Below are 15,613 nucleotides of genomic sequence, written 5' to 3'. Positions count from 1 at the left end.
TCTCGCGATTCTTTTATTTGTCTTTTGTGATCTTAACGTGAAGATCATGTATCCTCCCCTAGTCATTCATTCCACAGGATTTTTTTTATACAGTATAATAGAGAGATATATCTCTTTGATTGTGCCTATGTTCAAGATTCAGTGTTTTTGACTTCTCAATGCAAGCCATGGTTTTCACGGTTCTCCCTCTTTGGGGTCATTTTTGAGACATTAAAGACCATTTTTAACTGTTGAACCATTTTTCTTATTTTGAAATCTAGTCAGGCCAAAGTCTGTACCGTGTTAGCCATTTTGGATGCAATGAGAAGTCAAGCAAAATGACATTTTATTGGCTAACTAAAAAGATTACATCACTGACTACGTCTTGTCTGAAGAAGAGGCTGAGTTGCCTCGAAAGCTTGCATATTGTAATCTTACTACTTACCAATAAAAGGTGTCATTATGCTTGACTTCTCATTGAACCATGTCATACTGTCTTACAATGACAGAAGCCGGTCAGAGAGTACAGCCTAATGTGGGCTGCTCAACTGTGTCTTCAATAATCCAAAAATTCAGAACAGAAAACAAGTGTGTAATTTTTCAAAACTCTTACTATGTAGTCCAAGTTATTTTTAAGAAGGCAGTAAGTACAGTAATGTGATTTATTTTTGCATTATAATACAATCTATCATTAGTGTGTATGAACTATCTATTTAGAACTGCACGTTGTCCAAATGCTGGTGGAAGAAAAACAAGAGGAAGAAATATGCAACATCGTCATAGCAAATAATGCAATCAGACTAAGAGAGATACAGAGTGCCATTACAGCAGAGAAAGACATGTTCCAAAATATCAATTCTGTTAGTATATACTGTGAGGTTGCTGAACTCACGTCCGTGGAGGACTGCCTGTCCATCGCTGAGGCAACCGCAAGTTTGCAGGGCCGCAGCATAGCGCAGAGGAAACAAATAGAGGCCAGTTGAGATCACACAATAAACGCCTGTTGCCGATGGGTGATGCAAGGAACATTATAAATGCAGGGAACAGTATAACTTGGCCACTGACCTGGCCCTGACCCTACCCGTTTGTTGCGTCTGTGTATAGGAGAGTGGTAGATCCCGCTACAATAAATAACTGCTGTTCCAGTTTCAAGTTGAATCAAGCTGGTTTTGCTAAAAGGCTGAGATTCAGCCTCCTTTTTGAGGTGCAAGACAATCACTCAAGCGTCATATATATCCATAAACTACAGTAATTTGTTACCATATACAGTAATGTGTATTATTTTGCATAGTTCAGTATCACCTGTACTTCAAATGACATTACTGTAATTACAAAGGCAGACTTGTACTGTAATATGTGCATTGTAGATTTCAAATCTGTTCTTTTATATTCAAGTGGAGTCAAATAAAACCCCTTATATACTACTGTTCATGGATGAGGCTGGACTCAACCTGTCCAAATGTAGGAGCCATAGTCAGAATATAGTAGAACAGGCAGCTAAAGTGGATGTCCATGGGAAGCATGGATGGATTATAGTGTATCGCAGTATATGAAAATGGTGTGAGTGTACATATTACTGTAATTGGCCCCTACAATACCCAGCATCTACTGGCTTTCTTAGAGACACTTTTCTGGGATCTCATTCCTGAAAATGAGAGTGGTTTAGTACATCTTAACTTGCCCAATTACGTTAAAGTATGGGATAATGTATGCTTCCACCGCAATAAGGGAATGGTTTGATGGCCACCAGAGAATATCGATGGGAGTATCTTCCACCTTATTCTTCATTCCTGAATACTAGTGAAGAAGTCTTTTCATCATGGAGGTGGAGAGTATATGATCACCAGCCACACAACCATGTTTTTTTACTTGCTGCAATGGAGACTGCCTATGATGACAGCACATCAGATTTTTCTAGGGGCTGTTTATTGAAGAGATTTTTTTCCTTGATGTATTGCAAGGGAGAATATCAGATGCAATTTAAAATGAAAATATGAAGCCACACCAGCAGAGCTTTAGGACAACCCATCATGTAGAACTGGCCTTAATCTTTAGAACATAATTACCTAAAATACTGTGTACATTTTTACTGTTAATATTTTACTTCATTTTTTTCTAGGCTTCCAGATTTGTGTTTGGTCCTGGGTGCAGCACTGTAATTTCTGTTGTCCTGAATAAAAACAAAAAGTTCACCTTACAAATTGTACAGCATTCCTGTCTTGCAGAAAATACCAATGTGGCAGATACCTGTAATGGTTTGTAGAACATAAATAAACACATGCGATTTGGTGAACAGGCAAATTCAGCTGGCCTTAGAGAAATGATAGTGAAGTAAACTGAGCAACATTTGATCAATGTTAAACCTCAAAATAATTTCAGGGTATATTTTCATGTTAACAACATGAATAAACGTTTTGACTGGTATGTCTCTAGGCAAAGGTTCAGACATTTCACATACAGTATTGGTGGCATTGACTAAATGGCTGACAAGAGAATTACATTTTGAAACATAATGGTTTCAAATGAATTATTTCATTTTGCTTGTTATTCAGATTATTGTGCTGTAGTGTACAAACTGTTTTGAGAGATGCACAAGCATTAAGAAAACCTCCAAAGAGGAATTGTCCAAAGTAAAACTGTAAAAAGCTCCATAATAGCAAGTCTGCAGAGATGGATAGAATGCATCCAAGAATACTGAATACATTGTATATTCGTGTGCTGTTTAATCTAACAGCCTCTTCAGTGTTGTAAGGAAGGTGGGGAAAGTCCCTTATGTTATGTGTCTACTAGTTCATGTTCTATATTTTCTGCTTATGCTTCTTTTGTATGTCTTGTTTGTTTAATTCAAAGTAAGTGCTCTTTAGATTTTTATAATAGATATTTATGTTCATAATATTTCATTTTTGTGCAATTATGTTTCTGTGTGGAAATATGTGTTCTGCTATATTCCTTGTGTTTTGTGGGTGGTTCCCCAAGAGGCAGGACCATCTCTCTTTCTCCATTTAGGAACTGTCCCAGTCCTATAAAGGCTGTGGACACAGGCAGATTAATGGAGTACAATGTTAACTTGGTGTTGGTGAGCTCTCCCTGTGTTTTGCTATTACTTATTTTCACTTACTGGATTACAAAAACATTTTGCTCTGTATTTGACCATTCTTTCAAATTGTGTTTTGGGACATTGCTTTGCGTATTTTAGGCAAGTCAATTTGTGCCTTTGGTGCTTTTTTGAACTGTTGTTTGTTAAGGGTATTTTTGAAAAATAAATATTGACTTGCCTTTGGTGCTTTTTTGAATTGTTGTTTGTCAAGATTATTTTTGAAAAATAAATACAGATGTCTTAATTTATGAAATGTCTTAGTTTTTCCTTTAAAAAAAAGGTGAAGGATAACAGCGAATCTTCCACTTCTCGGTCTTTAGTTGAAAGCTTCCCATTATTAGGTCCTGCCCCAGTTGAAGCCAGCAGGTTGCCTTATGACATGGCTGAAGTTAAGGTTGCCTCTGCTGGGCAGACCAGGTAGGTTTCTGGCTTGTTTCCTAGTTTCTTTTTGGAGGCCTCACCATATTTTGCTCTGGAGGAAGCCCCATATCATAACACCTTGGGTCTGGCAGATTGAGATGCTGGTCCCCAAATTTAAAAATGATGATAAGAGAAACAAGGGATTACATTTCCCTGCTCTCTTTGAAAGTCTAAGAAAGGTATTCCAACAGACAGTCCATCTGATGGCTGAACTGCACATCCTGGAAGAGAAATGTGGATTTTGTCTGGACCATTGAATTCTTCATCCTTGCACAGATGTTTTAGTGGTAATGGAAGATTCCTAATTCTCTGTACATGTGCTTTGTGGATTTGAAAAAAAAAATAGTTTCTTCCCCTCATTCAATGGTCAAGAGTTCTGTATTCAATTCAAAAGCACAGAATTAAGGGAATGCGCCTTTCCTGTTTAGCATCATACACAAGCTTTTCTGAACCCTCTGAAGTATTAATTTCTGAAGTATCTATATATATAATTCACTAAGGCAAGACGACCATGGAAAGCACGCAGGAAGGGGCGTGGATTCACTAAGCCACCGACAAGTTAGACACCTATGGCGCACGCAGGAAGGAGCCACGCCCACCAACTCCAAGACCATTGGATACGACGACAACTCGCAGAGCCACGCCCACCAACTCAGACGCGACGACACAGAAAAAATGGCGTCATTTATATTCGTCTGTCGTAGAGGCAACATGCAGCTCCGACCCACGCTGACTGTTAATAGAGACATGTTTCTCGCGGTGGTGAAGCGCCACATGCAGCGTGTAAAACGGTTTGCGAGGGGTATCCCATGGGATCCTTAAAACATTCCTTTACAGCTGACGTTAAAACACAATAAAGTAAGCGGTCTTTAAAAAACAAGTTTTCGGTTACAACGCACGACCGCGTGCACCCTGGCAAACTGTTTTACACGCTACATACAGCAATTCGCATCCGGGACAAACATGCGTCTTCTTTGATGCTCCTGCACTTAGTACACACCCCCCTCCCACCTCGCTATTACCATGGTCGGGTGTCTTGGTGGATTATATATAGAAAGGCAGCCAAAACCGCACAGAGCAATGAAAAGTCTACGTGAGTCACAGGTGCATCTGGACTGTGCAAAGACAACAACTCAAGTAACGAGTTGGAGGTGGGCACATGAGCAGGCAGTGCATATTGCACGACAAATCAGCAGACTAGCATGACGGAAGGAGCGGAGTGGATGTCCTTCTCCTCTCCTCCCGTTCCATCCTCCGCGCCACACGGACGATTGTGTGTTGGTTCGTTACGTGCATTGGTTAAAACCCAATGAAGGAAGCAGTCTTTAAAAACCAATAAGCCCTGTGCCTCTGTTTCATTACCGTCTCACCTGCTTCACCAATGCAGGCCCCGCAACAGGGCAGCCAACCGAGTAACCAAAGTCTTTGGGTTCAGGGAGGAGTATGGTTACAAAGCTGAAACTTAAAGGAATTAAAGGAAGGGCACCACCAGGTGTGAAGCCTTTCGCTTCATTTGACTCAACACAGGAAACCTCACCCGGCCAGGACACGGAGAGGATTGACAGATTGATAGCTCTTTCTCGATTCTGTGGGTGGTGGTGCATGGCAGTTCTTAGTTAGTGGAGCGATTTGGCTGGTTATTTCCGAAAACGAACGAGACTCCCACCTGCCAAATAGTTACACGAGCCACGTGAGATTGAGCATTAACAGGTCTGTGATGCACTTGTATGTCCGGTACTGCACGCGCGCTACACTGAATGGATCAACGTGTGTCTATCCGGCACGGGGAGCCATGTGTAAACCGTTGAACCCCATTCGTGATGGAGCCTGTGGCTTGCAATTGTTCCCAACGAACGAGAAATTCCCAGTATGTGCGGGTCATACGCTCGCACTGATTACGTCCCTACCCTTTGTAAATACCCCTACCGGTCAGGTGACTTGGTGGATTATATATAAAAAAGCAGCCGGAACTGCAAAGAACAATGAAAAATCAATGTGGAAACCGACTGAGGCGGTGTTTGGAAAATTAACAGTCAATGTGACTCACAGGTGCGTTTGGACTGTACATAGACGAAAGCGACTCAGGTAGGGAGTTGGGGGCGGGCACATAAGCAGGCAGTGCATACTGAACGAGCGCCGTTCAACCCCGTCCTTCGCTTTGGAAGGAGAAAGCGCAACGGCGCTCCTCCGGTTTTCAGTCACGGACAATTGTATGTTGGTTCGTAGCGTGCATTGTTGCAATGTTACTTTTCTTGGTGGTTTATTAAATTACGGATTTTTCAAATGTTTATTTTTTCCTCTGTGCTTAAAAATCATTTAAACAGCGGCCTGATTATGCGGCGTATGTTACGCCGCGGGTTGGCTAGTTAACAATATTTAAACAAAACATGTTTTAAGAATACCACTGGATAACAAACATGCAGATTATGCAACATGAGTAGGTAAAAAATTTTTTTCTTTTTTCCATGGCCGTTTTTAACATTGTTTTCCACTGCACAGAACTGGTCAACATTACATTCCATTATATCATTAACTTTTTTCCTCATTCAGCAAGTAAACATGTGATTGAAAACTTTTTTGGCCATTACTATAAACTGCATGAGATAAATAAAATATAAAACATATCCAATTTCTGGGTGGAGTATTCCTTTAAAACTTTATTTAGAATATACATCACAGAGGAAAATACAAAAATTGTTTTCAACAATATACAGGTAATTATTATTTATTTTATTAAATATAATTTAAGTTTTAAGATGTAATATTTGATCTAGTTCTTTATGTCTAATGTACATAGTTTTTACACTACAAACGAATTTGGTATAGGTAAGTTATTGTTATCTTTTTATGTAACAAACCCCAAGGATTAGTTGCTTGAAATTTGACACTATTTGTATTTATAGCTGTTTATTTAGCTTCAATCCACTGTTTAATATAATATTTTTCAGTTTTTCTTGCATAAGACCTGGCTTCTTGGAGCAAACAATGCATGATATAGAATTATGGAACAAGAGAAGTACCAATCACAGGATTATTGTCTTTTCATAACTTACCCAAGGAAACGTAACCTGCTGGTCAGTAAATAATTTACCTTTGTTAGATGCATTTAGGAAAGATTCTGTTGTATACAGTAAAAGTAGCCAGATGTCACTCTCATTTAGGGGTCTTCCTCTCACCTCCAGTATATCAGCAAGGGTTACAAATGTATGATTCATTCTTTTGAAATAAAAAAAGAAAACATAAGGCTTTTATGTTACAAAATATTAGTTTTGTTTTAAAGATATGATTAAATATCACAGGGTCATTAACAACATTCAACACTTTAGTAAATCTGTCATTTACTTTATATACGTTTGCCAAATGAAATAAATCTTTTGTAATGCATCCTCTTCTGTCACAGAATGCAGCATTTTTAGAAATATCTCCATTCTGCACTTAGTTCAAAGAATCTAGAATCTGAATTTCAGCTTCCCACATACATCACATCTATACATATACACATCAAATTTTACATTTGACCTAATTTTTCCAAACACTTGTAAAATTCTCCTACAGGCTTAGACACATTTTAGAATTTTTTTGGAAGTGAGATCAAATGGAAAAAAAAGAATATTTGCACAATACAATGAGAACTATGAAATATAAATTGTGGAGTAATGAAACAGAGAACCAAACAAAAAAATATCTGGAAGACAATTGCAGGGATTAACAATGACAACTTTAATGAACAAAAATAACAAATATATTCAAAGAATGTTAAAGGTGTACATGCATCTGAATGCAACAAAGATGAGGGTCATAGAAATGGATTCATCAGTAAGACAGAATTGCTTTAGGGTCTATAAATGTTTGATAGAGAATCAGGATAAACCATTACAGCTCTTCAAAACACTAAATGCTATAAATTCTTTAGAAAGCTGCAGGTCTAGATGGCTATAAATACAAATTATATAAAAAGCTGTTATTTAGCTCCTTTACTGCTAGCTACGTTTAAGAAAGCTATATAAAAAAACATTAAACAAACAAAAAAAATACTACACCAAGCAATCAATGTCAATACTTCCAAAGAGAATAAAGTCCCTTTTCGAATGTTCATTTTATAGGCCAGTTTCTCAACTGAACAAAATCATTAAGATCATATCAAATATTTTACCTAAAAGAATAGAAAAAGTGTTCTGTTCTATACTACCACAATATTAAACGTTATTTATTAAACACAGAAATCTGTTTCCAAACTTCTGACAACTGCTTATTTTAAGTTTTTTTTTTTGTAAAATTCCACCAGGTGGCCATCAGGGCCTGCTGCACTCCCACTATGAAGTGAGTTAATAACATCTGGTAATTCTGAACGTGTCAGATGTTTATCTAGTTCCACAGCAGTAACAATGTCTAGCTGTAGTATCTGTATCAATAAACTTATTACATTGTGTCTTATCTTTTTTAAACTGAGCAGAATATAAGGACTTATAGTACTCTCTAAATGTGCAAGTTATATTTTTATAGTCAATCATTTTTTCTTCGTCTGTGTCATTAATTGCTATTATTGCATTATGGACTTCCTGCTTGTGGATTTGTTTATTTAAGATCTTATTGGCGTTCTCTCTGTGTTCACAATATTAATGTTGCAAATTAAAGATCAGCTGTTCCGTTTCTTTAGTGGTCAAGAGGTTAAACTGTGATTGCAAAACCTGTCTTTCCCTATAAAGTGTCTAATTTGGGGACCTGGCATAGTCTAGATCTTTTCTGGTAATTTCTCTGATTAACTCAAGACATCTTCTTGGTTTCCAATTTATTTTTCTGAGAAGGATATGAAATAATCTGTACTCTTTAAAATGCCTTCAGATTTTTCCAGAGTATACCTGCTGAGACCTCTGAGGATGCATTTGTCTCAAGAAAATAATCAATTTGTTTGGGTATGAATTCTGTACATTTCTCATGAGCTAATGACAGGGGGTTAAGATACCAGCTGCGAGATAAGCATGTAAGACACAGTAATTTAAGCTCCATGATCAGAGGGGCATGGTCAGAGATAACAATAGCGTTGTACTTACAAAATTAGTGGGCAAAAAATTATTGTCTATGAGGAAATAATCAGTTCTTGAGTAACAGTTATATATGGGTGAGAAGAAGGAGTATGCTCTTAGGTTGGGATTTAAAAACCTCCAAGGGTCTGATAAGTTATCATCCATTACAAACTGTGTAATTATCTTTGCACTATTAGATGTTGTCACTGTTGTAGCTGGGGATCTATCCAGATATGGATTTAAAACACAATTAAATTCTCTGGTCATTATAATCATGTGAGTGTTTAGATTAGGAATAGATGCAAATACATTTTGGAAGAGAACTCTATTATCCACATTAGGTGCATAGATATTAATCAAAATCATATTAGCATTAGATAAATTATCCATCACCATGACATATTGCCATTTGATAGTACAAATGGAGTGGTTCTGTGAGTTAAGATTGCTCCACCCCTGGTTTTCTTTGTACAGCTGAAGTGAAACATTTGGCCAAACCACTCTCTTTGCAACTGAAAATGGTTCATTCTCAATGAGTGAGTCTCCTGTAAAACTACTACATTGGCATTTAGGTTTATTAAGTTCAAGAGTACTTTTCCTTCTCTTTAATTCTTTATTGAGAGCCTTGACATTCCAGCTCACAGAGTTCGCTAATTGGTCATATACCTGTAAATATTGCTGCTGAACATTTGTTGACATTTTGTAGCCTTAGGTTAAAACAGTAAATTGTTACATATGATAGCTTTGACACCGATTTCTCATTATTGCCAAGTGATACAGCTGTGGAGCGTATTGTTATGTTGGCACTAAAGGTTAATGAGGTATAAGGGATAAAAAGAAATAGCATTGCTTTCTTTATCACCCTCCTCCCAAAACTCCCCCCCAATACCCATTGTCCTCTTCAGGTGAAGTCCCAGTCCTGACATGCCAAGAGACATAACACGTCTAGAGTGAAAAGAACCCCACAGCAGTGGTGTAGAGAAGGTTTAAATTGAGATATCTTGTGAAGATTCAGACCAAACACAATAAACTAAGGATATGATCTTAAATAGTACAAATATAATAAACCAATGGCGTGATGTTAAAAACACTGTAAAAAGCTGGCAAGTTAATTAAAGATCTCAGTAGGCTACCATATACGTGGATCAAATGACTCCAAACTGAAAAGCCTAACTGTCCATTTCGACAAACTACATGTCCCTTTGCAGACAGAAAGATGAGATTATATTTGAAAATAACCATGTTTGTGTTTTTCCAGATTTCTCCTCTGCAACAGCTGCATTCTACAGTATTAAACAGCACCTATGAAGAGCTGAAATCAGATACAGCGTCTTGTACCCTGCCAGACTGAACTTATTGAAGATCAGTTTTACATTTTTGGTTCTCCGGACAAAGCACAGCTAAGAAGACTGATCCCAACATTCTTTTGAAACATACAATCATGAGTCATGCCACATTTCAACAAGGCAAATATTCAACATGAAGCTAGTAGTCTGGATTATTTGTAATGCGACATTGGTGGCAACTGTATATTATATTTTATTTATTGTATATTTTATTTACCTTTCGGCCATCCCATTCCCTGTTTCTTTTTCTTGTTTTTTTAAGCTGCAATTATTATATTCGTACTTATTTCATTAATTACATGCATATTTTGGCACTTACGGCTACATCTTGGCTAATTGGTTACCAAATAGTAAGCAGCTATTGACACTTCACAAACTTAAGTTATCATACTGAATATTTCTTCCATTAATTATATGACCACTTTGGCTACCACAAAGTAACCAGCCATTGACTTTTTGTTAAACTTCCGACAATTGCTTAATGTAATATATACCCCTGTAGTATGTGAACCTTCAGAGGTCCTGCTATCTCTTTATGCTGGAAAAGCTTTTTTTTTGGTATACTGTATTAATCCACAGGGGAAGTTCTCTTTTTCGCATACCCCTACTTACTCAGACTTTTTGGGGCAGAGCACAAGGTCAACTGTTTGTACAGTGCCCATGGAGCAAATGAAGGTTAAGGGCTTTGCTCAATAGCCCAATGGAGTAGCATTCCTTTTGTAACTGCTGGGATTCAAACCGACAAAATTCGAGTTACCAGCCCAGATCCTTTAGCCATGATAGAGTTATAGTTACGTATATTATGTGAAGTAATACCAGATATGACAAGATTATACAGCAGAAAGTCTATTGTAGTATCTCCCTTACAATACGTATGACTCACCTTATCTTTCTGATCTTGAAGAATCCAAATCAAGTCTCCATAAACTAATCAAAAATGATTGCATTTCCGAAATCTTTAAAAAAAAACCTTGTAAAGAACAGTCCAATGGTTTTTCAGAATTCTGAAAATGTTTGTTCAAACATTCTTTAGTCTTTTAAAAATAACATTCTCAAACCCACCCAGTTCAGGTTTATGGGAGGCTAGAACTTATACCACCAATATTGGACCCCAGGCAGAAACCAGCCCTGGACATGATAAAAGTCAATTACATGAATAAAGGATGTAATAAAAGCTTTTTAAAAATCATAAATGAAAAAAGATCCATTTTTAGTTTTTCTACAACTTTTTCCATATTTTTCATGGAATGTTTTATCATTGTCTCTGACTTTCATATGTATGCAATGTTTGAAACAGCCAGAACTGTAGCCCACACTTTTTATTTATCTTTCCTGCAGAGTAACAGTAAAACATGCAAACCCGATTCTAATTTATCTTGGCACAGATAAGTAATTAACAATAATCACCAAGCTCATAACATTATGTTTGAAGTTATCTGAACTGGTGTCCTCTTTGATCCAGTGAACTCAGCTGCTGTACCAAAGTGTATTTATGCTGCCATGACCAATGGTGTGTCTGTCTGTCAGAGGTGATAACAAATCATCTTGTACTCACTATTAAAATATTCAGACTAAAAAATCTACGTTAGACCAACTTTTACTCATGATGAAAATCAATGTAAGTATCAGCTTACCTCATAGTTTTTTCAGATGAAATTCACAAAATTTACCTGTATACAATGAATCAGATATTGCTAATAGGATAGGTTGCAGAAAGACCTTAGCTCTGCTCATCACCTCAAAAATAATTTCCAAACCTTTTTCCAGTTTAGAAGGTATATTGTAGAAAGCAGTTGTTTGGGTGATACAATTTTTGTTTCTCTATACAAGCTTCTATATGGGCCTCTCTCCTGTCTTATTTTAAATGGAAACTAGGGGGCTTTGTCCCCTGCTTGCTTCGCTCGCCAACCCCCGTGTTTGGTTTTCCAGATACACACTTTTTTAACATTTTTTTTTTCTTTGAATTGTTGCTATTTTATTAGTTTCACTTTTAATTCAGAACTTCTGTAAAAAAATATTTGGAATCTTTCGAGTCCCAATATGCTGAATCTTTTAAATGAGGTCAGTGCGACATGTTTAATGACTTTGTACCATAATTCAGGATAGGCTTCTCTGTTTGAATTTTCAACACAGACAAAATTATCTACATTATCAGCAGTTAATAATTTTTTTGCAAAGTAACCAATAAATGCATGTGAGGTAAACTCCGTTTTTGAAATTCTCTTAAACTTCAAAGCCTTACAATATTTACATTCTTCTCACATATCACCTATGTCCATCCATCCATCGTCTAACCCACTGAATCCGAATACAGGGTCACAGGAGTCTGCTGGAGCCAATCCCAGCCAACACAGGGCACAAGGCAGGAACCAATCCCGGGCAGGGTGCCAACCCACCGCAGGACACACACAAACACACCCACAGCACACACTAGGGCCAATTTAGAATCGCCAATCCACCTAACCTGCATGTCTTTGGATTGTGGGAGGAAACCGGAGTGCCCAGAGGAAACCCACGCAGACACGGGAGAACATGCAAACTACACGCAGGGAGGACCCGGGAAGCGAACCCGGGTCTCCTAACTGCGAGGCAGCAGCGCTACCACTGCGCCACCGTGCCGCCCTATGTCCATATATTCAATCTCTATTCGCCTTTTCGTTATTTCTCTGCGTAATAATTTTTCTTTCTTTGTGTTAATGCAATGTTTATTTTCTTTGTTATGACACTGTCATTTTTTTCTGCTTTCATATTCTGTATCTCGCTCTGTATGTGTTTTGTGCCTCCTTTTTTTTGAGTCTTTTGAATTCCAGTTTTCATTATCTCTAACCTGCTCTCCATGTGTTTAGCCCCCTTGTTTTTTAACCTCTTTATGACGTTTTACTTTGTTTTCTACTCTGTCTTTTATTTCTGACCTCACTTTGCCCTGATTTTTTTTCATTGACACCTGGGGCCTCATGTATAAACGGTACGTACACACAGAAATGTTGCATAAGAACTTTTCCATGTTCAAATCGCGATGTATAAAACCTACACTTGGCATAAAGCCACGCACTTTTCCACGGTACCTCATACCTTGTCGTACGCAAGTTCTCCGCTCGGTTTTGCAGACTGGCGGCACCCAGCTTCAAAGCAGTGCTACTGTTCCTGTGTGGTTACACCTTATTTTCCTGACGCGGCTTTATAAATACACCGAAACTAACCGCATATTGTTTATTAGTGTAATGCATCTGATTGTAATTAACTTGTAACAATATAATGGTAGAGGGAACAGCCATAGTATTCCAAATACCATAACTGCTTTAGCGTTGTTACTCTCACTTCTTCTTCTTCTTCTTCTTCTTCTTTCAGCTCCTCTTGTTAGGAGTTGCCACAGTGGATCATCTTTTTCAATATTTCTCTTACTGCACCACTCAGAGTATTTATATCACTGTATCTGATTGTGAATCACAGCAGCAGCTGATCGGAAAGGGAATTATCGATATACAGCTTCAAGGACACGCTGTCTCAGCCACTGCAAAATGTTTTAAAGCCTTTCCTGTACGGACCTCGCGGTTCAGAAACAGAAACGATATCATTTATAAGGTGAAATTCAGCAAAATATGTTTATTAAATTATACAGATAAAACTTTAACTTCATTTAAATAATCTATATTCTTCACTGGGAGTGTCGTGAAGGATAGAATAATTAAACATGTACTACGAAGATATTTCAATGTTCTTTAAACGTTTTGAAGAATCGGCGCTAAGCTTACAGATGGCTTAATGTCTATTACAGAGCTGATTGTATGGCGATCGGTTACTTGGGGAAATAAAAGCACTGACTGCAGTGACGGCTACGCCAATATATATTAAATATAAAACAGAAAGAGAAAATAACAACACAGCTAAAAACACAGTGACAAATTTCGGCAAAAGTTAAATGCTTGTGTCATGAGCACGAGGCGGCTATGCAGTGTCCGCAATGGACGTGGCCATCCGCCGTGCGTAAGCTACCTCACTGACATTGGCGGGCGAAGGAGCAACCAATTCTTTTTCTGCCCAAGGCCACCACAAGCCTAGAGCCGCCCCTGATTACTGCTGCAATAAATAATTTCATCGATGGTCGTGTACAATCGCTGCGCTGTAAAACCCATGTTTAATAACGTGCTTTAACTCTTATCATCATGAAAATGATATCACGTATACATCTCAGTATTTTAGTTATTCAGAGAGCTGTAATATCACGAATGTAATGAATTCTGTGTACAGTTGGAGGAAGAGAGCCGGTTTAAGAAGCAAGTAGTGATTCACACACATAGAGCACATATAAGATCAAATACAAAAGAAAGCATTTAACGTGCTACTTTAATTACGATATGATTTGAGAAACTGGTTAAATAAATGATTTTAAGATGACGTTTATGATGTTCTACTTTAATGACAAAATAAACTACATGATTAAAGTGGAAATTTCGAGATTGAAGTTGACATTTCGTGCCTTTTTCCCCACTGTGTGCCTTTTTTTTCTCTGTACCCTAAAAAGCTTTCATATGACACTCAGACAGTAGGCTACGACTCGCCTTTTCACGGCGACTGATATCTGAGCTTTCAAGTTTCTCCAACACGCTATGTCACTCGATCAACTTCCTTTTGTTGATTATACCACGGTTTAATTAAACAAATAGTATATTTTTACTTTGCCTCCATTTGGTATTCGCTGAAATTGTTATATTTTCCCCCGTGCTTTTCCCATTGTCTTTTCACAGAAGGCTGAGGTTAAGGGCGATTTATATTGATTTGCATATTCAAAGAGGCGTAATTCTGGGAGGAGTTGGGGCGTTGCATAAAGTGCGTGCACGAACGTTAATTTTCACGCTGATCGGGATTTATGTAGCGGAAGAACGTGGAAGTTGGAGTACGCACAGATCCCTGCATCTGGATTTTTCTGTGCGTAAGCACATTTCGGCTATTGTGCTTACGCCATGTTATAGTGCAAGTTCTATGCACGGCGTTATACATGAGGCCCCTGCTCTGCATGTGTATAGCGCCAACATTTGTGAACGTCTTTATGAAGTTCTACTGTCTTTCACTCTCTTTTAATTCTGAGCCCGACTGGATGTGCTTTTTTTTCAATTCCACTTGTTCTGGGCTTATAATTACTTTCCTTTTTTTCTGAATTTGCACCTAGATTATTCTTTTTCTTTTTTTTCTCTCCAACGCTTTTGAGTCTCTTTTCTCCACGCTGCTTTCTTCTTCGCTTAGTCATCTACGTTTCATTTAAAACGTATTGTTCTTATACGCTTTATATGCGCTGACAGCCCTGGATCTGCGTGTGCTCAAAGCCTTTGCAGGACTGAGTGTTTTGCTGCCTGTGGTCTTATTTGATATTGGTTATAAGTAGGGCATGTCTTGCAAGAATCTCATGTTCTACATCCCCACGAGATGGTCCTGGGTCATCTCTTAGCACAAAGTCTCATGTTTAAGGTCCCCGCGAGACACTTCGTGGCCAATCTCTTTCATCTCACGGGTCTTTTAAGTGTCTTCGGTGATCTACACGTGAAGATCGCGTCTCGTATCCCTAGTGTTTCTCTCCAGGATTTTTTTAAATAATAGAGATATTAATTTGTGTGCCACTGAAAGCCTGAGTAATAGAACTGCACTCACTTGATTAAACAGTGGTTATCCATGACAGTTTATTAATCTGTTTAATAGTTTTTAAAAATATGTGTTAAATGCATGTTAATACAGATAACCACACCATTTCATCT

General features: G+C 37.9%; 1 protein-coding gene across 1 annotated transcript in view; it reads right to left on the bottom strand.

The window, feature by feature from the left end:
• The window catches only part of ptpn20 (protein tyrosine phosphatase non-receptor type 20), a 219,501-nt gene that overhangs the window by 186,292 nt on the left and 17,596 nt on the right, over nucleotides 1–15,613 (bottom strand). The window contains 1 exon segment of the mRNA XM_039735251.1: nucleotides 6,588–6,712. Within this exon segment, the coding sequence (XP_039591185.1) occupies nucleotides 6,588–6,712 (125 nt within the window).

The sequence above is a fragment of the Polypterus senegalus genome, chromosome 1 (genome assembly GCF_016835505.1).
Source record: "Polypterus senegalus isolate Bchr_013 chromosome 1, ASM1683550v1, whole genome shotgun sequence".
Classification (NCBI taxonomy): Eukaryota; Metazoa; Chordata; class Cladistia; order Polypteriformes; family Polypteridae; genus Polypterus; species Polypterus senegalus.
Note: the sequence above shows the minus strand (reverse complement) of the source record. Positions and strands in the feature narration are given on the sequence as shown.